The sequence below is a fragment of the Emydura macquarii genome, unplaced genomic scaffold, assembly GCF_026122565.2.
Source record: "Emydura macquarii macquarii isolate MOO-44397 ecotype Brisbane River unplaced genomic scaffold, CSIRO-AGI_Emac_v2 contig_587, whole genome shotgun sequence".
NCBI lineage: Eukaryota > Metazoa > Chordata > Testudines > Chelidae > Emydura > Emydura macquarii.
Genome location: NW_027130724.1, coordinates 334636 through 357694, shown reverse-complemented (window position 1 = coordinate 357694; position 23059 = coordinate 334636). Strand labels below are relative to the sequence as shown.

The window sequence follows — 23059 nt, the reverse complement described above, 5'->3', positions numbered from 1 at the left end:
CACGGAAAACTGTTGTGTTGAAAAGTTCTTGACCCGCTCTGCTGGGCACGCCTCGTCTGCAAACACACGCTAACGACACATCTTTTATCCTGCTCTAGACAACGCCTTAGGGTCAACAACAGGGAGATTCCAGCCATGTGCAAGCCAGCCCGGAAGAGAGCATTGGGCCCACCCCAGAGCTGAGCCACCCCGCCAGAGACTCGGTAAAGCTAGCGCTGAGCGCACTGGCTCAGGGAGGAACATACCGTCTTGTAGTCCCGGTGGAGTTTGGCGTACTGCCACATGTTGGCCAGCAGGCTGGAAGCAGCTCTGGAGGACTTCTCGCTGTCCGAGCTAGGGCAAACACACAGAGCACACAGTGACGCTATTTGTTCTTCTCCCTTTAGTGACTGTCTGGCATGGGCCCAGGACACCAGCGGGCACAAAGGACGCCAGGCGAGAGGCATTTTTAAATAACGGGTGAGGATTTGGCAGTGTGGGGAGAGCAGGAGAGGTGAAGCCATGGAGTACCCCAGGACCAGATGGTCACTCAGTGCTCAAGGCTCCTCACCATGACTGCCATGCTGGGTGTGGCTGGAGAAGTTACTGACGGGGGGCCAGCTGACTGTTGGGAAGATGAAGCTGGCTGGCTAATAGTACCCCACCCATATCATAAACATATCATGGGAAGAGGATTATCCTTCAAGGCGTGCTTTCTTAGTGTAAGGGCCTGGGATGACTCTCCATGGGAGGAATTAAGCCCTCTCAGTGGTCCTGGGACAGCTCTTGGATGGTGTACATGGGGGCTCTGGCCAGCCTCAGGCCCAAGATACAGGCTGGCCAGGCAGTCCCCTGTCTCCCACCACACGGATCTGGAAACTCAGCAGGAGGAGGCTGTCAGATATCGACCTGGGCTGACCACCTGTGCCCAAGGAGCTGAGGGGCAGGGCTGCGGGCCGGCTAACTGGGCTGGGAGGGAAGAACTGCAAACTCCTGCCAGTTCCCACCTGTCTCTTTTCTTTTTGATGTAGAAGAGCTTCCGGAGGCCGTCGAAGTAGACGATGTCGCGGGCGGCGATGGGGCTCTCCACCACCAGGTTGTTCAGCACTGCCACGATGTTCACGATGACATCGCTCGGGGGCTCCTTGTCGCTGATGCTTCCCGGGAGCTTCTCAATCAGATGGCTCACCACCTTGGTCGCTGCCGAGGGAAAGGGACCGGCGTCAGGGACCAGCACGACGGGTTGGAGCAAAGCAAGAGCAACGGTGCAGACACGGTCTCACCCGCCAGGCCACGCCGCAGCTTGGATAGGAGATGGCCAGCCGCCTGGGTGACGGGATAGCAACGTGTGCAATGAGGAGAGGGGCTTAGTGGGTGCAGCAAGGGCCGCTATTGGGAGGGGTCTCATTGAATGGCCTCAAACAGGGAGTCAAGCAGCACAGGAATGAAATTCACAGATGGCACTAAACTGAGGGGAGGTGCAAAAGGCAGCAAGGACAGAGAAATCTCTATCCTTCCCTCCATGCCATTTCCATAGTGCCCATCACTGAAATAGTAAGACGGGTGCTTAGAAGCATAGGCAGAAAATAAAGTGGGATTCAGCTTGGAAAATGCTGTTAAAGTATCTGGGGAAAAATAACCTAAGCCTGGGAAACGCTGTGAGCGTCTCAAGGCAAGAGGAGTGGCTGAGATGGGAGTGTGCCAGGCGGTGTTTACTCTTTGATCACGTAGATTACACCCATCACTGTGATCGCGGCCAGCGCTGCAGTTGTGCGCGCAGAGGGGTCATGCGATCAGCCAGGGTCGGGACGGCCCATCTGTGCAGAGATCTACGGGGCTGTGTTTGGGCCCCTCTGTGCCAGGAAGGTGTTGACGCGTCCAGGGGAGCGAGAAAGAGCTAAATAGGCCTGGCTGGAGAGGTCCCAGAAGGGCAGCCTTTGGGTAGTGACAGCCTCTGCACCATCTAACCCCCGCTGCCATCAGCCTCTGCTGGCCCTGCGCTCTGGGGCCCTGTGCTGTCCCTGCACTCACACATCTCGTCCTTGTTGCGCGCGTTGCGGGACAGATTGCGAATCAGCCCCGTCAGGGAGCGCAGCTGGTGATGGTCAGCCGTGCGGACTCGGTCCAGCACGGGGTTCAGAATCCGCTCCTGCTCCAAAGCCACTCTGCTCAGCACGCTGGCCCACTGGGGGTGGAGACAGGGAAAGAGAGAGATACAGGGGCATTGCACTCTGGGCCATTCAATACCGCCCCCATCTTCACCAGCCCGTCCTTGCCACCTGTGTCCCCAGCCCATCTCTCGCACCCCTAACCCGTGTAACCCCCCCACTCCCTCCACCCCTTGCATCCACCTGATCCCTGCCAGGCCCACCTCAATCCACAGATCTCCCCTTCCCAGATCTACCAGCCCACCCCAGCAGACACATCTCTTTCACGAACACTTCCATCCTCCCCATGTGCAGTGAGGCGGTGGAGTGGGGAAGTCTGCCTCTCTGGCACTGCCTTCCCTAGCCCCCCTCACACCCATATTTCACCCTCCCCCGTGCGGACCTGCACCGCAGACAACTCTATTGCAGTAGGAAAGGCTGGAGGCACAACTGCTCCCAACGCGCCCTTGAATGCTGCCAGCTGCCAGCTAATGGTGGGCACCGGGGGGATCAGAATGGGGCAGGTGGCATCACTTCCTGCAGGGTGGGTAAAGAGGCTCAGCTCAGCCTGATCCCCCCGGGCCTTGGCGTGCAGGCCCCTGCTGGGATTTGGTCTCCTTTCCCCCTGTGCTGCTCCCTCTTCTCTTTGTTTCCCTGGGGCATTTTTCCTGGTGGCTGGGAGGGTGGGGGTGGGGCGGGAGCTCAGGCCTGAAGCAGGCTCGCCGAGCGCCCATCCTGGCATACAGACACAAAGCTCTTAGCAGCCCCGGGCCATGGCGTGTCAGGGTGGGCAGGGCAGAGGTGGAATGGGGGGACCCGCTCAGCCGTGCCACAGCCCTGAAAAATGCCCACCTCGCACTGTGCACCATTTGTCGCACCCTCAACAGCTGGGCAGAGGTGGGCAGGAGCCCTGGGGACATATGGCACAGACAGACTCCCAGCTCTGCCCCACCACGGCACCCAGCTTCCGGGGCTGAGTCGGGCTGGGCCTCTCTGCAGTGTGCAGTGGTCTGTGATTGAGTCTGTGCCGGGGCGGGAGATGTGTGGGCTGTGGGCACCCATCTTGTGGACTCAGTCTCCCAGCCAGTCTATCACAGGCCACCTAACCCTGACCAAGGGAAAGGGCTCCTCGCCCCTTTCAGACTGGGCGGGACGGAACTGGCCTGTCCCCGGGCCCAACCTCACCCTCCGGTCTCCGGCTGTGATGTTCTGCAGCGCCCCCGAGGCTGCCTCCGTGGTGTGCTTGTTCAGCTCGCACCTCTGCAGCAGCCGGTTGTAGATGCCCACGATCTGGGGGTTCCAGAGCCACTCCATCCCTTTGGGGTCCTTGGAGACCTCCGTGAAGGTCGCCATGTCTGTGTTCGTGTGGTGCTGTGGGGCCGAGGAGCGGAGAGAGACCATCATGTACACAAACAAACACAGCCCTGTGGGGGTCCTGCATACATGGGGCAGCCCAGCTTCCCTATCCCCCCCATCAGCCCATTGCCTTCCCTATCACCCACTCCCCCATGAGTGACCATCCCCACCCCTCCATTTGTGACACCCCACACACACACTCCTAGCCAACCACGCAAGCTCACCAAGGCTGCATCCCAAAGCCAGGCCCATGAGCACTTGTGGAAACGGATTTTAACCGTCCCCATGTGAGTATTCTCATGGGAAGGGCTCATTCACTCAGCCAATCAGGGACGCGGAAGAGCACCGGGTGACTCATCTGATCGGTTTCCTCCCAGCCCGAGCAGCGAGCGCTCTGAGGGGACCGTGCGACGGGCTCACAAAGGGCTGTGTCGCACACTGGGCCCAAAGGGCCATGGGGGGCTGGGGGAGCGGCTCCCAGACATTTCACACACACACACACACACGGTGTGACCCACCACCCTCTGGAGCCACGGAGAGTCTCCCCCTGACAGCGATGCGCTTCCGGCCCGGCCCCGGGAGATGGAACCAGCTGGATGAATGACCTGCTCACCCCTCACTGCCGCGACCCAACTCACCGCTCACTGGCCATGTCCTACTCAAGCCCCCTCCAGCTCCCCCATCATCACCCCACAAGATGCCACCCCGGAGCGCGGCCCGCTCTCACCTCTCGCACTCTCCTGCCCTGGGGGCTGAAGCAGCCCACCAGCTCACCCGTCCCAGCGGCACCGTTGCTCCGCCGGTGGCCCTCCAGCCGCTGCAGCGAAGACGGGGGCATCTCGTCGTACAGGCGGTAGGAGAGGTTCCGCAGCACGCAGATGGCGTTCTCCACGCTCTGGGGGACCGGGGAAGGGGCATCAGCCTGGGCCACTCACTCCAGCTGGCTCGCCTTTTGAAGCCCACACGGGAGAGGCAGTGGCTGGACCGTCCCTCCTCCACATTGCTGACTAGAGCCTGGGCCCAGTCAAAGGGGAGACTGGGGACAGAGCCTCTCAACAGGGCTGGGTTAATGCTCCCACGGTGCCAACACGACCGACAGAGCCCACAGCCAGTCAGCCCACGTCTAAGGTGCCCATCGCCCTGGTATCTGGCTGGGGGCCAATGCCCTGGTCTGAGGGGCTCCCGGTAAGCAGGGACACAGCCCTGCCCTACCCTGGGACCATTAACAGGGGTGGGCAGGGACCAGTTTCCCATTCCTTTCTCCAGCTTGTCTGGCTTGGGAAACCCGTCCCAGATACTCAGACCCTCGGCGGCACGGCTGAGACTTGCCTGGAGCCGCGGTCCCTGCAATGCCCCGATGCTGCCCCAGGGCACGGGGCGGAAGCTGAGGAGGATAATTTCATGGAGGTCTCTGGAAATCTTGGAATCCGTCACTTCCGCAACCTCTGTGACAGACTCGCAGCCTTTCCCATGGCCAATCAGCTGGCAAGGGGCTCTGGGAGGCTGGCAGCTGGTCAGCAAAGGGCTCTGACAGCACCAGCTCTAGGGGTTTGGCTGCCTGTGGGGACTACGCCTGGTCCTCCCAGCCCCTCGCCAGAGAACAGCCCCAGAACACTCCCTGCCCCGGCCTGCTCTGCAGTACGGCAGAACCATGGTAAGCTGCAGGCTGGCGGGGGAGAGGCCCCACTAGACACTCTGCGGAGTGGATAAATCCCCACTGTTTCTCTAGCAGGGGTGACCTGGCCCAGCACCAGCCTGGGAACAGGATAGCACTGGGTGTGCACCAGCCCCGGAGGGCTGGCCAGACAGCACGCAGGAGGCTGGGGGCCGGCTGAGGTCAGGATCGGTGCCCGTGCTGTGCTGCCGGGGGTGGGGAGAGCTAAGCCCTTGAGGCAGATCCTAGTGAACCTCAGCTGTGTGGGGAGGGACTCAGGAAGCCGGTACCGCGGTGAAGTGCTGCTCTGGGCCAGGAGGAAGCAGAGACAGTGAGAGAGCGTCACTCCCACCCACACTGAGCTGTACCCTGGCCTCAGCTGTTAGCTCTAGACAGTGAAGACGAGGGGCTGGGTCCCCAGTGCAGACAGGCAGACGCAGACTCCCTCCAGGGGCGGGGGACTCACCTTGTCCTCTGACTTCCCCACCTCCAGAGCGCTGTTGATGTAATTGATCATGGAGTCCACCAGCCCGTGGCACTCACGCATCTTCTGCCGGGTCTGCTGGCTGGCGGAGCTGAGGTTCCTGTGGGGGGAACCCAGGAAACAGCACTGTGAGAAAGACTCTGCCCGGCCAACCCATGCTCCTAGCCTTTGCCGGGACCCCTTCCTCTGCCGGGGCAGAGCCATTGCCCATCTAGGGCGGGACCCCGTCTCCAACAGTGGCCAACCCTGGATGCTGCCGAGGGAGGTGTGAACCCCCTGGAATGTCCCTCAGGGTGAAGCACTAACCTTGGGCTGGGCATTGCTGCCTGACCCTGGCTACTCCCCAGTTCGTGCCCTGCAGCATGAGGACTGACAGGGACACACTATCCCGACTAGGTGGTGTGCAGGCCTTGTTCATAACACCGGGGCCAGAACCAATACCAGAACCCAGAGCAGGGTGGGGGAAAGTCTCCATTCCTGCTCGGCCCAGAGCTCTCCCAGCCTGCCCCTGGCCCATACACGTGGCTCAGTGGCCAAGGCAGAGGGCATGTTCTCTGTGCCCAGGGGTGGGGAAGGGTGGCTGGCAGTGCCGGTACCTGAGGAAGCCTGTGGAGTTGTAGAAGATCTCCGCTTCCGAGGCATTCTGCTGGATGACGGCAGCGCTGCCCGTGCCGGAGAGTGGGGTGAGGATCAGGTCAGTGAGATGCTCCAGGGTGTCCCGAGCCAGCCGGTCCTTTAGGGTGTCGCTGGAGGAGAGATTCCACAGGATCCCTGCAAGTCGCAGACAGCAGCGCTTAGCCTCGGAGAGCATCAAAACAGGTTGAACTCCTGTGCCCTTTATACCGGGGTTCACGCTCCACCCTCTCCTTCCTCTGACAAAGCCCCCTGGCTACAGCCATGGGGCTGGGCTAGCTGCCCCTTCCAGGCTGAAGTTCCAGGGCTGCCACTCTCGCTTCCCCCATGCAGGTGTGGCCACTCTTAGCATGCAATGAGGCTCACGCAGCAAGTGATCTTTGCCTGCCCCCCACCTCCCCCAACCCAAGTGACTGTTTGAATCCAAGCCACGCATATCCCTATTCTGGCAGCCCCGATGCCCAACAAAGCCTCTGCACTAGGGTGTTTCTGCAAGAAATACACAATTTGGGGGCTTTCCCTGCAAATTCCCAGGAACTTGTTGGAGCATGGCAGCCCCCAGGCTTGGTCATGTACTGCCAACTGCATTCCAGAGCTCACCGAATCCTCCCTCTTCCCAAGGCTGGGGTCTGGCCCCCCTCACCCACTACAGCAGCTCTCAGGATAGAGCAAAGCATCTTGCTGTCCCACTCGGGCTAAGGAGCATGGTCCAGGACTCAGGAGCCCCAGGGTTCAATTCCTGGCTCTACCACAGACTCCCTCTGTGCCCCAGGGCAAGTCACTGAATTGCTGCGTGTGTCTGGTTCCCATCTGTAAAATGGGCACAACGCCTCCCAGGGCTGTTGTGAGACTTAGAGCTTGTCTACACAGACAGTGCGGCAGCGCGCCTGGTGAAGACAGGCGAGCGCTCTCCCCTCGGCATAATAAAACCACCTCCACGAGCGAGGGTGCCTATGTCGGCAGGAGAAGATCTCCCAATGCCATAGCGCTCTCCACAGCGGCATGTCTGTGGGTGTAACTTACGTCGCTCGGGGGATGGCTTATTCACACATCATAAATATGCCAACATAAGCTGGAGCATAGACACGGCCTGAATGACTGTGAGGCACTCAGCTACTCCGACACAACCAGACTCCTTGCTACTGAGCTTTAGCAACAACGGCCTAGAGCCCCACCTGGTGTGAATTCACTTCAAGAGGCTTTGATGACTTAGGCCATCAGAGGGCCAAGCCCTGTGGGGGGGCCAGTTCTGATCTCCCTGGGAGGCAGGGGGCTGCCATACACTCCCTGTGGGTGGGGCAAGCCACCCTGTGCCTGAGCTCTTGGGGGATTTCTCTCTCTCTCCAGCCTCAAATTGCATGTAGCTAAAAGCACTTCCAACAGGCACCAAACAGCGCTTCCAACAGCGCTTGTAACAGGCACCAAACCCTTCGCATCAGAGCTCCTGGGCCGGGCTTTCCCATTAGCCCCGCTATAGCTGAGACAATCAGAGCCTAGCGGGCAGGAGTAGAAAGGGCCTTTGTAATAATATAGGCAAATGTAAACTCTTCCATTCACCACTCCCTGCACAGCACTGGGGGAGATAGGCAGATACCTTACACAGCCAGGTGGAATCTGGTCCCTGGCCAGGGCTTTCTCTCCCCGCTCCCACCATTCATCGCACCCCCTCTCTGCATACTAAAGCAGCAGCAGCCAGGCTGGCTAGGAGAAGCCTGTATCCCTCCCCCATCTCTCCATGCTCTTATCAGCACACTCTCCGCCCAGGAGGCACAGGGGTGTATCCCAGCTTGGTTACCATCCAGCACCACTGCAGCTGAATGACTTCCTCTTTGAGAAGTGCCAGAACATGTTATTTTACCTTGGCAGATCAATGTATCATTTTTATAACAATATAGTTGCCCTATGCCTTATTCCTCAGATATTATTACTTACTATAGACAGTTGCACCCATTATAGCCTGTTGGCCAACACCTTCTGAATCATCATTCTTTTAAACTTCAAGGAAATGACCTAAGCCCTTTTTGGTTTGTGACCATTTTTCTCTATACCTTTCTTCTATTTATAAAGTGGCTTGACTTGGAATGCACTGTTAATACCCATTTTTTGCTAGCACTTTTAGCTGTATTGTTGCCATTAATGCCTTTACATTGTGTTTAATTCCAATACTACGTAAGTGCTCAAGACTTTTCTTCAAAAACCTACAAGTGCTCAAGGTTACTGTAGGTTTGCTGATAATAAATTCTATCTAAGTGTAATTTGCTGTTCTTCAATAGATACATAAAAGGAACAGCAGAGCATCCCTTTCCGTTCCAGAGCAGCCTGGATAGTCTGAGCTTCCCACCCCCCAGGAGCCCCAGTTTCCCTTGCCTGAGCCCCGCCTGGTCCCCCGCTGATCAGATCCAGAGCTGACTGGCTGCACGTAACTGAGGCTGTCTGTCCTTAGACGGTGGCTCCTCAGAGCAGGGTTCACGTGTCAGGCACTGACAGCGCTGTGTAGAAACAGGCAGCGACACTAACCCTGGAGGAGTGAAGGTCAGCGCGAGGCTAGCTGTGGGAACTGAACTCCAGAAATGGAGGGCTCCCCTGTGCAGCCAGCTGCATCTCTGCCCCACATCGCTCCCTGGCCTAGGTCAGAACTAGGCCACCCTCCACAGAAAATAACCACCAGGCCTCAGCATGTTTCAGTCAAGTAACCTTCGCCCTGTCAATGCATCTGAGGCCACCAACTAAGGCCTGGGACTTTCTAACTAGGGTATAACTCCATCCCCATAGCTCTTCACACTGTTTAATGTATTTATCCTCACAACACCCCTGTGATATTAACCCCAATTTACAGCTGGAGACCTGAGGCACAGAGACTAAGGGCTACAGTCATTTAGGTGCCTAAGTCACATTGAAACACCTAAACACCTTTAAGGACCTGACTTGCCCAGGGTCACCCAGGAAGGGGGAGGTATAGCGGAGAATTGAACTGGGATCTCCCAAGTGCCAAACCAGCACTCTAACCACTAGTCCATCCTTGCACTCCAGTAAACATGCTTCATGCTCACTATTCAGGACTGAGCCTGTCCAGCCAGGAGAGGAGCTGCTTGCCACATGCCTGTGTGGCAGCCTGAGAAGCTGAGGAGCTGTCCCCTCTCCTGCCATTGCTGAGGGGTAATAGGTTTAATAGCTTTTTATCTGAAACCGTGAACTAGAACTAGGCAAAACAGTTCCAACAAATTTGTTCCCGTCTTTCATCAAAGTCTGAAATTTTGGCCAAAAACTTTTTTTTTCATGGAAATTTCAAAATTTGAAAACATCTTCCTCTTCCAATATCCACCCAGTCTAGTGCCACCTGATGGAGATCTGATGTAACTACAATGGGAGCCAAGGGGTGAGACAGAATGAGGTGGAAGATAAAGAAAGAGCCACTTTGGTCATTTTTGACTGATCCCAGATGAATCCACTATCACCCATATCATTGCCTGGGAACACCCACTATGGTGAAGGGGGTGTCAGGACTCTCAGGACAACCCCTCCGATAACTTCTTGCTGAACTGAAAATTTCCAGACTTGGCATCACCCAAAGAGGGATTTTTTTTTAAAGCTGGAGTGAGATTTCGTTGGCATTCGCTGAAACACGGAGCTTCACTGTCATTAGTCATAGCCAAAGGTTTTCAACCAGGAGTATAGGTGCCCCGGGGGTACTTCAGAGTATCATAGGGAGTACACAAGAAGATCAGGGCGACAGCCCCGGACCCTGCTTGTTGGGGGGCTTCACTCCAGAGCTGGCAGGAGGCGGGCAGCTGCAGCCTGTCGCCTGGTTGTGCACTGGACTGGATGGGAGCCAGGCAGTCGCGTACCCAGGGGGCCAGGCCCTTGGGCGCTGGACTCCGGGGTGGGGTGCCAGGCCAGCCCTTCACAATGCGCAGCTGGAAGCCTCCTGGCCCCTGTCCCCGTCGCGCATCGTGAAGGGCAGGCCTGGCCCCTGGGCGCCGGAGACCCAGGCTATGCCACTGGAGCTGAGTGGGAAAACCATGAAGGGGTACTTAAGGTGAAACCTTGAGACTGTAGGGGTACCGTTTCTAAAAACAGTTGAAAACCCCTGATCTAAGCAAAGCTTTAGATTGGTTTTAGTGCTTGCATGTAAGTTCCTCAGGCTTGCGGCTCCTCACTGAGGACTAGGGCTTTGTGCTGTCTGAAAAAGAAGCATGTACATAGTAGGTGGGAAAGCAAGGAGGGGAGTTTTGAGCAGGATCCTGAAACATAAAGGAAGCCAGAAGTGGGATCTGGGGAAGAAGGTGGCGGTTATTTTGCATTGGTAGGACCAGCTTCCCTTCCCCGACCCTGCCTGGAGCTCCCCGCCCCCATGCACTGACCGGTGACGTTCTTGCGCAGCTCATCGTCCTGCTCGCGCAGGGTCCTCATCAGCTCATAGATGCCGTTCTCCTCCACCAGTGCCAGCTTGTTCTCGGCGTTGTCGTAGATGAGGTTGCGCATGGCGCCAGTGGCGTGGCGCTGCACCTCCTGGTTGGGATGGTTGAAAAGCTTCACCAGCTTGGGCACGGCTTGAAGGCTGCGAGCCTGGAAGGGAGGCGGGGCAAGGCAGCGGGTGAGAGATGATGATGAGGAGATGGGGCCTGCGGACCCAGGAGTCTGCTCTGGCCTCCACCGGGTCACCATCCCGCGCTCATTGGAGGCTGCCCTTGCCCCAGTGCATACACCCCACCAACGCAGAATCCATCAGTGTCACGGACTAGCTAGGAGCAGCTGCTACAGAGTGTGCTGTCAGTGCCTCAGCCCACAGCCAGGGCCGAGAGGCTCAGAGGCTGGGGTGGCCCTTTCCCAGCATGCCTTCGGCGTCTACCCCGTGCACCCATCCTCGCCTCGCCCCTCACCTGCTTCTTGGCATCATTGTCGCTGTAGCACTTGTGCTGGATGTAGGCAGCTCCCAGCACCTGCAGGTTGGGGTCACTGGCCATCAAATATTTCACTGCTGAGGGCAGGTCAATGTCATCAAACCTGGAAACCAAGGGCGGGTCAGGAGTGGCCAGCACGCCTGCTCAGGGTCCTCTCCCGCCTGCCTCGCAGCGGGGCCCTGCCACGTCCTGCAGGCTCTGCCGAGGAGCCCCACCCATGTCGCTCCTTCACCAGGCCCAGGACATGTGGTCACCCACCTCTGGTCAAAGATGACGGGCCAGGGCAGGACTTCTTCAGATCCCACCACGCTGCTCCTAACTCAATCTCTAGGGGGTCACTCCTGAGCAACTTGTGCCATCCCGCCCAGCCCCAGAGCCAAATGGGTCATGGCCGCAGCACTGCAGCCCCATTTTAGCCCGGGAAGCAACAGAACCCAGGTCAGGCCCTTGCAATAGCCTCAGTATTGCTGGGCCACTTCGATGCTGCTCCTGCTCCACCCTGCTTTGCTGCCACACCCTGCGGGTGATCGGGTGAGCTGCAGAACTTACCGGCAGCATCAGGCAACAGGTTGATCCCTTAGAGGGACAGACGGATGGTCACGCCCCAAACCATCCGCAACGTTGCAGACTGTGGAAATGCGCCAGGGAAGCAGACCCAGGGACCCTGAAGAAAGAGGGCTATGCCAGGCCCAGAGGCCCAGCTCCCCTGGTGCTCCTTAGAAAGCTTAGCACATTCCTCTCTCCTCAGCCAGGTCGGCTGGGAGCTTCCCAGGCCGCCCCCGGCCCCGAGCCCTGATTCCTGGGCACGCACGGCACACTCACCCGCCGGAGTAGGACTGCTGGGTCATCAGCGTGTTGTGCCCATTGTACATGTCGACGGCGCGCAGGTCCTGCAGGTGGTGGGTGGATTCTGCCAGGCTGCGCACAGAGGGGGCCCGGGAGCTGCGCTCTATCATGCCCACGTAGGAGTTCCCGATGCCCGGCTGGGGGGCCGGGAGGCCACTGAAGGAGCCGGTGCTCTGGCGGGACCGGTTGTTGCTCTGGAAGCGCTGAAGGGTGCGCATGGCGGGCGCGCGGATGGTTCGGTTCTGAGGCACCTCCACACTGTCCATCCAGTCGATTGTCCCCTTCATGCCAGCATTGGAGCCAGCGCTCATCTGCCTCTCAAAGGTGTAGGACCTGGTGAAGCCACCGCCGCCGCCTCCACGGCCTTTGTAGAGGGTCCCGTGGGCCACTGGGTCCAGCTGCTCCGAGATGACGCTGTAGCGGTCGTCCATGCCCGCAGGGCTGCCCAGCCCGTCCGCCAGGCGCAGCGACCGCAACGACATGGTGTCGAAGTTCGGCCGGGTTTGGTAGTTCCGCTCGAGGAAGGAGGTGGGCCGCGGGGAGGTGTTGGCGGCCTGTGAGATGGTGTAGCTCATGCCATAGGCTGGGCTCTTGGGCACACCACCATTGCTGACGGTAGCCATCCTCCTGTGAGGTGTGAGGTCTACAGCTGAACGGGAGGACCAGCTGGTGGACTTGCTGTACCCATTGGTGGCTGTTGGCTGATACAGCTGGGGGAGAGCGGGAGAAATGGGTCAGTAATGTCTCATTTCACTAGCAAACACACTGCTTGTCTTGCTAACTTCTGTCCTGGCAAACTGAGCCTGGGATCTGAGAGTCAAGCTGGGGTCTTTTCCTCCCACCCGTCACCATCAGGAAGAGAGATTCTGCAGGCTCAATTCTCCCCTCAGTAACACCCGTGCAGCCTCCACAAAGGTCTCTGAGAGCTAACACAGTCATCTGACATCATCGTCTGGAGACGGTGGGTTGGACAGTGTACTGGGAATCACCACTGGGCCTGCAGATCCCTTTAGCACTGGAGGGGACGAGTGAGAGGGAACCAACCCAGCGAGACTCTCAGATCCCAAACTGAGCTTGCTGGTTTTTTAAAAAACAACAACATTTGATGCGGAGCCTGGAGAGACAAAGGGAGAAACCCTGGCACTAGCGAATGGGAATTTTGCCAGGATTTCACCCAATCACCAAGGTGGCACGTCTGACCACTCGGCAGCGCAGAGCTGTGCTCTGGTGCCTGTAGGACTCCCCTAGTGCCAAGTATTCTTAGTACCCCAGGGGAGATTCATCCATCCCTAGAGAACCTCACCCTTTCTCCTCCTCCCTGACTGGAGTCTGGGGGAAGTTGTGCCCCCCCACTACCATTATCAGGACCAAGAGCTCCCTCACACCTGGCTTGGAGCCCAGCCATCCACGGTCCAGTGACTGCTTCCTAAGGTTTACAGGAAGAGAAGAAACTAGACGGTAGCCTGATTTAGGCATGGCGATGGCTAGGTTCCAGACACTGTGCTGACGGGAGCCATATTCAGACACATCAGGCAGGCCGACCTGCCTAGCCACACCCTGCAGGTCAGCTGGTACTTACAACGCCCTTGTGGTCTAAGCCATTGGCCTGGGATCTGGAGCTGAAGGACTTCTGCAGAGTGTTGCTGTTCTGGCCCTGGAAGGAGCTGCCACCTGCAGGACACAGACAGACAGTGTTCAGCAAAACTAGAAATCTGCTGTGTGTGTTCAAAGCACAGCACTAGGGGAATGGGGACAATGCCAGCCAGTGGCAGGGGCATAAAGAGGGATTGCTACACATGGACCTGAATCTGAACATCCAGCGCTCTGATGGGGGGATGCTGCAGTCTGGATTTGGTGACCAGCCCCTATGGCTGCAGTCAGGTGAACCGCAGTCCTGGATCCAAACACCCACACACTGTGGGCGCCCTCTGGCTCAGGCTCCGAACGCTACAGCCAGCTGGGGCCCATCCCTGCTTGGCAGCCACAGGGGGTTCCCACAGCCGCAGGGCAGGGCGCTATAGTGCATATGGGGTGTAAGCAAAATACCTGCCAGTCTCCCAGTGTTAGTGATCTTGCCCCACGCTATTCCAAGTACACGCCTCTCTAGAGCAGAGAGGTGGCAGTGCAGAGGTCCAGGGTGTATTTGTGATGCAGCTCGATCTCTGTAGGGACCATGATAACACCACAGAATGCTCTCACTTCTGACTCAAGGTAGGGCGGGCTGGAATTTCTCAAACGGCATATTGTGCTAATCTAACCATGGCCCTTCTTTTTTCTTCACATCAGTTTTTCTCATGAAGTTGTGAAATTTTCACAAAACCTCTATTACATTTTTTTACCCAACGTTTTTTACCGGAAACTTTCCTTTCTCATTTTCTATGTTTGGAAATGGATTTTATTTTTTAATTGGAAAGAATTATTCAAAAGAAAAAAGCCTGCCGTGTACATAAACTGCCCCTTCCCCAATTCATTTTTTAAAACATCTCTTATTGTTAACAATAGAAAACAAAAAGCTAAAAGAGAAACCACCCACAGAGGTGAAAAACGGTCCCTCCCATTTCCCAAAACACTGCGAGAAACAAAAGCTTTGGCACAACTGAAAGGGACTGAAGCTGAACAATGGGAGGGAAGAATGGTGTTTTGGGGTTGGTTTGGTTTTTCTAGTTTCCAACCAGGTTGCCAGGCAGGACTGGGCATGGGGACTGGGACCCCATGCTGCGGTAGGTCGAGGTCGCTAGCAAACCTGGGGTCGCTGGCACCTGGCCAGTTTACACCAGCTGAGAAGCTGTGTTGGTTGAGGTCGCCCCATGGAGGTTAATGATGCTAGGGGGATATACACCCACAGAGACGCTGTGGTTGGCAGTGGTACGCAGCCGATTACTGCAGCTGAGGGGCTCTGGCCCAGACAGTGCAGGGAGGGAAAGGCCGGCTTTCACCCTGTTCTGCCAACCGTACCTCTCCTCCTGAGTCCTGCCCCTTGTTTAAGATGAACGGCCCTCCAGGGCAGGTGAACTCTTCCCCTCCCCCCGGCCTCCCTACCTTCTTTCCAAACACACGCTCTCTTTGCTAAGAGAGAGTCCGGTTAAAAGGGGAGCTGGGTACAAAGGGCCTTTAGAAGACAGCAAGCTGGCATGAGTCCTGGAGATCGGAAGGGTGGAGCCTGGCCTGTGACTGGAGCGCAGTGTGGCAGAGAGGCTGGTGAGTGATTATTTCCCCAGGGGAGACCTGGGCTGAGACCCAGCTAGGGTTACAAGTGGAATGGATCCCGCAGGCTTTAGTTCAATGCATGACCAATATTAATCCATGTTACAAAAGCAACAGCAGAGCTAAGAGCAGCTGGCGTGGGCGGCTGCTCTCCCATCAGTGTCTGCGGCATCTAAGCTCCCATTTAAAGGTAACTGAAGGGGGCAGTTTCTCTTCTCACTGACACCAGCATAGCTCCATTGACGTCACTGGAGATCTTGATTTACACTGGTGTCGGTGAGAGGAGAACCAGGCCCTAGATCTAGCCCTGGTGGTTGCCAAGAAATCCTTCCCAATGTAACCAACACTGGGTTAGCTCCATCTGATGCTATATGTGGGGGGAGCCTCTCTCTTGCTACCCAGAGACCTGAGATTAGGAAGTGAGATCTGGGATTTGTGGCGATCCCAAAAGGACATTTAATGGTGATCTGCTTCTGTGCCCTGTATCTGTCTCTGAGGGATAAAGGCCTGGCAGGATCTTTTCTTAACTGATGCTTTTTCTCCTTTTTTTTTTTAAAAAAAAAAGAACTTGTGAAATATTAGGAATGTCAAGTGTGGCCTTCCTGGTTTGACGGGAGGATGTGGAGGTCTCCGAGATGTGCAATGGGCACTCTCCCAGCCCCTCGTTGAAGAGGCAGCCTAGACAAAGAGCTCTGCGTGGTTCGAAAGCTAGTCTCTCTCACCAACTGATGTTGGGCCAATAAAAGGTATTCCCTCCCCCACCTTGTCTCTCTCATATCCTGGGACCAACACAGCTACAACTCTGCAACCTCAAGAAAGGCAGCTCGCCCAACACTGGCACAAGTTAAACAGACGGGAGTTCCCAGGAGCCAGAACTCAATCAGCGTTCATTTGTGATGTCATCCCCCCCAGCTCACCAGCGGGCCAGAAAGTCTGCCCAGCTAGACAAGAGCTGATGTTCTGCGTGCTTAGCACCTTTCAAAAGCTGGCCACTTCATTTAGGTGCCTAACTGGGAACTGAGTTGTGCTGAAAAGCTCTTTCATTCACTTGATCTTCCTCCCTCCGGTTTGATTGCTGCCTGTTTTGGCAACTACAAACCCCATCCCCAGCGAACATGGTGCTACTTGCCCTCTTGACTGAATGGTTGCAGTGTAGTTGGTGTCGGTCCCAGGGTATGAGAGAGACAAGGTGGGGGAGGTAAATATCTTTTATTGGACCTCAGAGCTAGTCTGTGTAAGCTCAAAAACTTGTCTCTCTCACCAGCAGAAGTTGATCCAGTAAAAGATATTACTTCCCCCATCTTGTCTCTCTATTGACTTAACGACAGAGATCAGATCTGATTGTTTTCTAGCAAGGGCGGAAGTGAGGTCAGGCCCAGGGCCAATGCTGAGAGGGGGCCTGGCATTCTTTCACAATACTCCACGTTGAGAGGGGTAATTGCTACATTATCAGTGGCCCCTTCCTATCTCCAGTCTTGCTTATCCAAGACACTATCCATGCATGACAAGGACTAGAGATCATTTAGTGGACGAGCTTTGGTGCTTGTTCTCACTGACAATGGGTGGATGGACAAAAAAATGAGTGTGACTGGGTTCTTCTCAAGACAGCCAGGCTCCCGCTAGCCTGCCAGAAGCACTAGAGATCATGCAATTTACTGCCATTCTTAAGATTACATTCATCTGCATACTGATTTGCAGGTTGGTCCTGCCTCCCCCCTGCAAAATCCTCGATTTATGACCGGACAAACCAGAATTCAGAGCAATGGGCACCTCTCAGGAAAGGGCTGGACTAGCAGGGAAGTTGCAGGTCAGGACTGGGGTAGGCTGGCAGAGCACTTTGTGGGAGCCTGCACAGCAGCTGGCAAATGTTCTACTGCTCGGAAAAGTGAGGGGCTGATGGGAGCAGCTACAACCTGGCAAACGTCAATAACTAATCCAACCGTGTCCATTTCTCAACAGTGCCCTAGCCCAGGCCCTTCTCAGCGGGCGCCTCCGCCTGCCTCCCAAGCCCATGCTGGGCCCTGCAAGTATTCTCATGGCTGGGTTTGCCCCGACAGTAGCAGGGACCTTGAGAGCTGGGAGGCCGTGTTATATAAACACATTCCTCCTGCATGCTCACACAGCATTCCCCCAGGAATCAATCCGCAGAGGTTAGGTGTCTGTGGGAGGGGAGGGGGGAAGGAAAACCTGGGGGAATCTGGCAGCAGGAGATGGAAAAACACACACTCTAGTATCTTGCAATCCCTGGCAGGATCAAACAAGCCATGAAAGTTCTGTCACATGCAGAGAGGGCAGATGAAAATCTCCCTCCACCACAGATGAGCCTCTCCTGGGAACCCTTGTCATTGTCTGGGAGGTAGGACAGCTCAGAACTGTCCACAGCCTCTCCCTCTCGTGCAGGCAGGACTAAGAGGAGATATTCCACTCACCAACGTTCCTGCCACTTGCCCCATCTCCCCAGTGAGTGACTGGGGAGGAAGCCCAGTGGCTGGCTTCTCTCAAACCCTGTCCCTTAGCCCCATGACTGGGGGCCAGACGGTACAGGTGGCGGTGAGTAAAACTCATCAAAAGGGATGACTTTCCCTTCTGCAGGAGAGATTACTTGTACCTACAGGGAGACAAAGCCAGAGCAGCTGCACTGCATTGCCAGACACAATATCCCAGGAAACGCAATGCCTGAGAAATCTGCCCAGCATGTTCCTGCAGCCCTGGGAGCCATCATCGCAGAGAGGGCCTGGCTCTGGGCTGGGAACGGCCATGGCAAGGCTTCCTGGAAGAGGAGAATGGCACTGCTAGATCAAAAACTCCTCAGGGCAGGGCCTGTCTTCTCTGGACATGTGTCCAGCACCCGGCACCAGGGAGCCCCAATCCTGGCTCAGCCCTCTGCCTGCTGCTGGGATACACACGCTGAGTACAGAAATCATCCTGCTACCTAGCGGACTTCCACCATTTCCCATGGGGAAAGAGACCAGGCCCCCCCCCCCCCAGCTCCCCCAACACATACCCCCAATCAGCACCCATGCATGACCAAGGGGCACCACGTTCAGGGAGCCCAGCGTTCTCAGGGCAGCCACCCACCAGCCAGGGTGTGATGGGCGCCCCCTGGCCACATTTGCCCCGCACTGTTCCCCCTGTGCCATTTCCCTGCACTGTTAGGGATTAAACACGACTGGTGCCCTCACACCTCCTGCCCGGCAAGCCTGCGCGTGGCTCAGGCGCCACATCCCTGCATGCATGGAGATTTCTGCATGGTAGGGAGAACACACCACCCTCTGAACAGAGCTCAAGGGCCATCCCTTGGAGCAGAGAAGAGTGGAGAGGACCCAGAACGGGAACAGCAGAGGGCCAGTGTTGAGCTCGGGGGGAGAGAGGGGGTCAGCACTGAAGTAGAAGGGGGCACTGTAGGTCAGGACTGAGGTACCAGCACAGCTGTGTGGTATAGCGGAGGCTGGGGTGTGGGCTATAGGTCAGGACTGGATGCACTGGCAGAGCTGTGTGGGGCCCAGGCTGGAACAGCAGGGAGGGCTGGAGGTCAGGACTGAGGTGCGCTGGTGGAGCTGTGTGGGGCCCAGGGCTGGAACAGCAGGCGCCCAGGGGAGAGGGAGAGGCTGTGGGTCAGGACTGGGGTGCATGGCGGTCAGGTGGGTCGCAGGATCGGAGCAGAGGTATTGCTGCCAGGTGACACTGTGTTGCAGTCTAGTTCTTCCCTCTCACTCTGACTTCTGCCGTGCGGGGCGAACACACAGCGCTGGGCTCTAAGGCAGGGTGAATCACACTCTCTTCTGTTCTCTCCTTCCCTGGCTGCAATCCTGCCTGCAGAAACTGCCGGCCCCTCCTAGCTTTCCCCCGCCATGAGACGGCTGCTCCCTCCCTGTCTAGGGGAAGACTGCTTCTCCGGGCTGCCAGGACTCTGTCATTCACCTGACTGCCCCAGGTCCCCCCCGGCCAGCGGCAGCTCACCCCTGTAATCCGGCAGCCGTGCTGTGTTACACGGCCCGCTGGCTGGGGAACCCTCAGTACACGACCTGAATGCAACACAGCCGGGGAGCAGAGGGGGCTGCTTGGGGGCCCTGCCCTCTGCTCTTCATCCTGAGTCCCACGTCCAGCAGCACGGCTGTGCCCGGCTAGGTCCTGAGGGGGAGTCTTGCCTTCGCATTCAAAGGGCTTTTGGTCAGGCCCTTAAATGTTATGGACCAAATTCAGCCCTCCCACGAGGGGGTCGGACTCCCAGGGAAGCAGAGGGGCACTGTGAGCAGGTTAGGGCGGCAGGATTGCGCCCAACACGAAGGCTTGAAAATCCCGTGCTCTCAGCAGCAGTGATTGGGGCAGGGCTGCTACTCTCACCCCGTGTGCACCTCCCACTCAGGAGATGCCGCAGCAAGGGGAATTGGGCCCTGTATCCGCTACCCCCTCCACACCCGCACCCACACCGCCACCTGCTGCCAGAGGCAGGCTGGGCTGGACTACACTCAGGCTACCAGCTCCCCCCAGCTCCGCCAGTGCCCCTCACTCCTGGGTGGCGATGGGAAGGCTGGGAGTGGCAGGGTCATTCTGGGTCCCCCACGAGCGCCCGTAGCCGGCCTGGCCCAATGCCAGAGCCCAGCCTCAGCAAATGGATTCCATGTCAGGATGGAGGCCAGGGCTGGGTCCCAGAGAGGTGGATGGCGTTAATCGGGCCGGTCGTTATCTCAGGGGTGATGCCCAGGAACATCGCTGGCTGCAGGGAGCCGCACCTCTGCTTGGCTTTCGGGCAGGGGAGAATCAAGAGGGCTACATGCCACGTGACCATCAGTTTCGATGTACACAAAGCACCCGGTTTGGGAGGTTTCTGTGGCTGGCCCAGGCATGGCTGGGAGCTCCCTGTATGTCATCTCAGAGGAGGGGCAGAGAAAGGAGCTGCCTTTCCATGCCTCAACCCCGTGCTGACTCAGCCCAGAAATGGCCTGGATCCCTCCCCAGCAAGCGATTTCCACCTCACCATCAACACTTCCTCATTGGGCTGAGGGCAGCACGGCCACCAGCTCTGATTTCGTGGCTGTGCACACAGCTCTTCTAGCTGCTCCCTGGGGAGCTCGGCCACTCTTGCCTTGGCTTCTCCTGCCTTTCCTCTCTTCATCTTGCACTTGCCTTTGTTCTAGCTCCCTTCCCCCCACTAACCAAACAGAAAATAACTGCCTGGGACCTTTTCTGTGCCCGTTTCCAACCTTCCTCTGCACTACTTGCGCCCGTCAGCCCCACCTCTTTGTCTGATTCCCCCCACCCCCCCAAGTGGAGCCGTCCCCAAGGCCAGAAAGGAGCTGGGGAAAGAAAGCATTCCCCAGGTCTGGCTGCAGCCCTTCACTAGATGTCACTGAAAAAGGGCCTTTTAATTCCTACATTGGCGTCTCCGGCTCAGCGAGCAGGGATCACACGCAATCCGCAGACGGAGGTGCCGGTCCTGGCTCACAATGTTGCTTTGGAGTCGTGATTTGAGGGTTCGTGAGGCTTTAGCAGCCCCGGAGCTGCTCAGAGCAGGGTCGGACCACACGTGTTGGTGTAGAGATTAGGGAACATGGTTGAGGGCAGTTAGTGTTGTTAGCTAAGGCTGGCCGTGTTCCTAGTGTGGATGCCCCTCCAGCTAAAGCGTGAGCAGCTAAATCAAGGTAAACGCTGTTCCGCTGCATAGGTGGGGGTTGAACTGGGTTTAGCTCGCATGTGATCTAGCCTCAGGCACCTGTCCTAATCCAGACAAACTCCCGGGGTCAAAAGCCTAGCATCCTGTCCTGTCTCCTTTGGAGCGAGAACAGACAGTGGGAGTGTCTCAGCCCGGAGCAGGGAGCTCAGTCTCTGCCCCTTTGATACCCCCTCGCCAGTAGGTTCCAGCAGTGTGCTGCTAGTCACAGTACTGAGTTGAAGGAGCAACAGCCCCTTTTACTAAACAGAGACAGGCAGCTTGAGAGGAGGCTGCAGGAAAGCAGTGCCTGGGCTAGGACAAAAATTCCAGGGTAGGGTGTGGGTGCAGCCGCTCATAATTAGATTGGGAGGAAGAGATCAAAGGGAGAAGCCACAAACAAAGTCAGCTCCAGGTGTGCGTGGGAACCGCTTGGCTGCTGGGACAAAGCACAGATCCTGGCAGTTTGGGAGATCCAAAATGAGATTGCTTGCCATGGGATTTGAACCTCAGATCAGAAAAACTGTAGATCACATAAGACCTGACAGGCAAACTCTAATGTGGAGTGCAACATGGCCCAAAGACGTTAGACAGCTTGCTGAAGACTTCTTGAAAGAATATGTACATATCAACATTGGGGCACTGGAACTGAGTGCAAACCACAACATTCCTCAAGTTGTGGATGTATGTCATGATGTAGAGAAGGATGGCAAGCTTATTCGGTTGATGGAAGAAATGATGAGTGAGAAAGAAAACAAAACCATTGTGTTCGTGGAAACCAAAAGACGATGATCTTACCAGAAAAATGTCAAGAGATGGGTGGCCAGCAATGGGTATTCATGGTGACAAAAGTCAGCAGGAGCGGGACTGGGTTCTAAATGAATTCAGACATGGAAAAGCTCCTATACTGATTGCTACAGATGCTGCATCCAGAGGTCTAGATGTGAAATTTGTCATCAATTATCACTATCCTAACTCCTCAGAGGACTATATCCACCGAATTGGACGAACTGCCCGCAGTACCAAAACAGGCACAGCGTACACATTCTTTACTCCTAACAATAGAAAGCAAGTAAGGGACCTCATCTCTGTGCTTCAGGAGGCTAATCAAGCTTTCAACCCCGAATTGCTTCAGCTGATTGAAGACAAAGGTTCAGGTCCTTCCTAAGATGATCGACATGCCAGATATTCCACTGCCTTTCCACCCAGCAGTCTCAGAGCACGTCACAGGCATTAATCAAGTCAGCCTCATTGTGTGTTTGTGCAACACGTACACAATGGGACCCTGGTCCACAACAGTGGGTTCCTTGGGGCCACCACAACACAAATAATAAATAACAGCACCCCTGGAAGTCACTCCTCATGGGACAGGTGGGGAAAGCCGATGCACAGCGAGGTAAGGGACTTGCCCGAGGTCACACAGGATGTGTGTAGCAGAGCCCAGATTAGAACCGATGGACCTGAGTCCCCGCTAGCCTGCAGCTTGGGCTGTCACTGACACCAGTAGGCAGTGAGCCTGACACGCTTGGCTTCTGATGGGGAGCTCTACTTACACACACTGGTGATCATGCCCTAGGGTCAGAGATCAGCTAGTATCCGAGACCTTTTGCTGGGGGCATGGGATGGGAGCAAGGCCACCAGCAAAACCCAAAGTGGAACATTCCATGGGGCAGTGGTGAGCTAGATGCTCAGAGAAAGGGGGGGGGCGGGTTCTGCTAGCTCAGAGGCAGCCGTGCAAGGCCAGGGCAAGTAAACAGCCAGTCCCCTCAAGCCGGTATTTGAAACCCACTGCAGCCCTGAGCCCGGCTAGCAGTGAAGATGTTCCTGTTGACACCTGCTGGACTGTGGCTACTGGCATAGCTACATTTCAGCAGTGGGGTGGGCAGGGCATCCTCTCCCCACCCCCAGTTTACAGGCTGGGCCTCCAGTCCAGACATCCTCCCAAGTAAAAGCAAGTGGTGCAAATGCATCCAGCTGGCTTGTGCAGGACAGAACCTGGGTGGGAGGCCATTCTGAGCTGGCCCCCCCATTTGAGCTCCAAAGGATGACGGGCTGTGGGACAGAGAGCTTGGTAGAAAGCTAGGGGGATTCTGGAATGGAGCCCCTGCCCGGCTGGAAGAGCGGGGGCTGTGTCTTCCATGGACCAACAGGGGGTAAAAATTTCCCCATGGGGGAAAAAATTAAATTTTAAACGTTTGCAAAAAA

The 23059-nt window shown here is 56.6% G+C and overlaps 1 protein-coding gene and 1 pseudogene across 1 annotated transcript in view; one reads left to right on the top strand and one right to left on the bottom strand.

Moving 5' to 3' along the window:
- Positions 1-23059, bottom strand: part of PKP3 (plakophilin 3) — a 29806-nt gene that overhangs the window by 5416 nt on the left and 1331 nt on the right. Inside the window, exons 2-12 of the mRNA XM_067540438.1 lie at positions 13580-13671; positions 11977-12710; positions 11134-11257; positions 10615-10819; positions 6217-6391; positions 5603-5720; positions 4210-4377; positions 3312-3497; positions 2011-2164; positions 987-1179; positions 246-333 (exon numbers count right to left, since the gene is read on the bottom strand). Of these exons, the coding sequence (XP_067396539.1) occupies positions 246-333; positions 987-1179; positions 2011-2164; positions 3312-3497; positions 4210-4377; positions 5603-5720; positions 6217-6391; positions 10615-10819; positions 11134-11257; positions 11977-12710; positions 13580-13671 (2237 nt within the window). The remainder of the gene's footprint in view (positions 1-245; positions 334-986; positions 1180-2010; positions 2165-3311; positions 3498-4209; positions 4378-5602; positions 5721-6216; positions 6392-10614; positions 10820-11133; positions 11258-11976; positions 12711-13579; positions 13672-23059) is intronic.
- Positions 21335-22022, top strand: LOC137148182 (probable ATP-dependent RNA helicase DDX5 pseudogene; annotated as a pseudogene).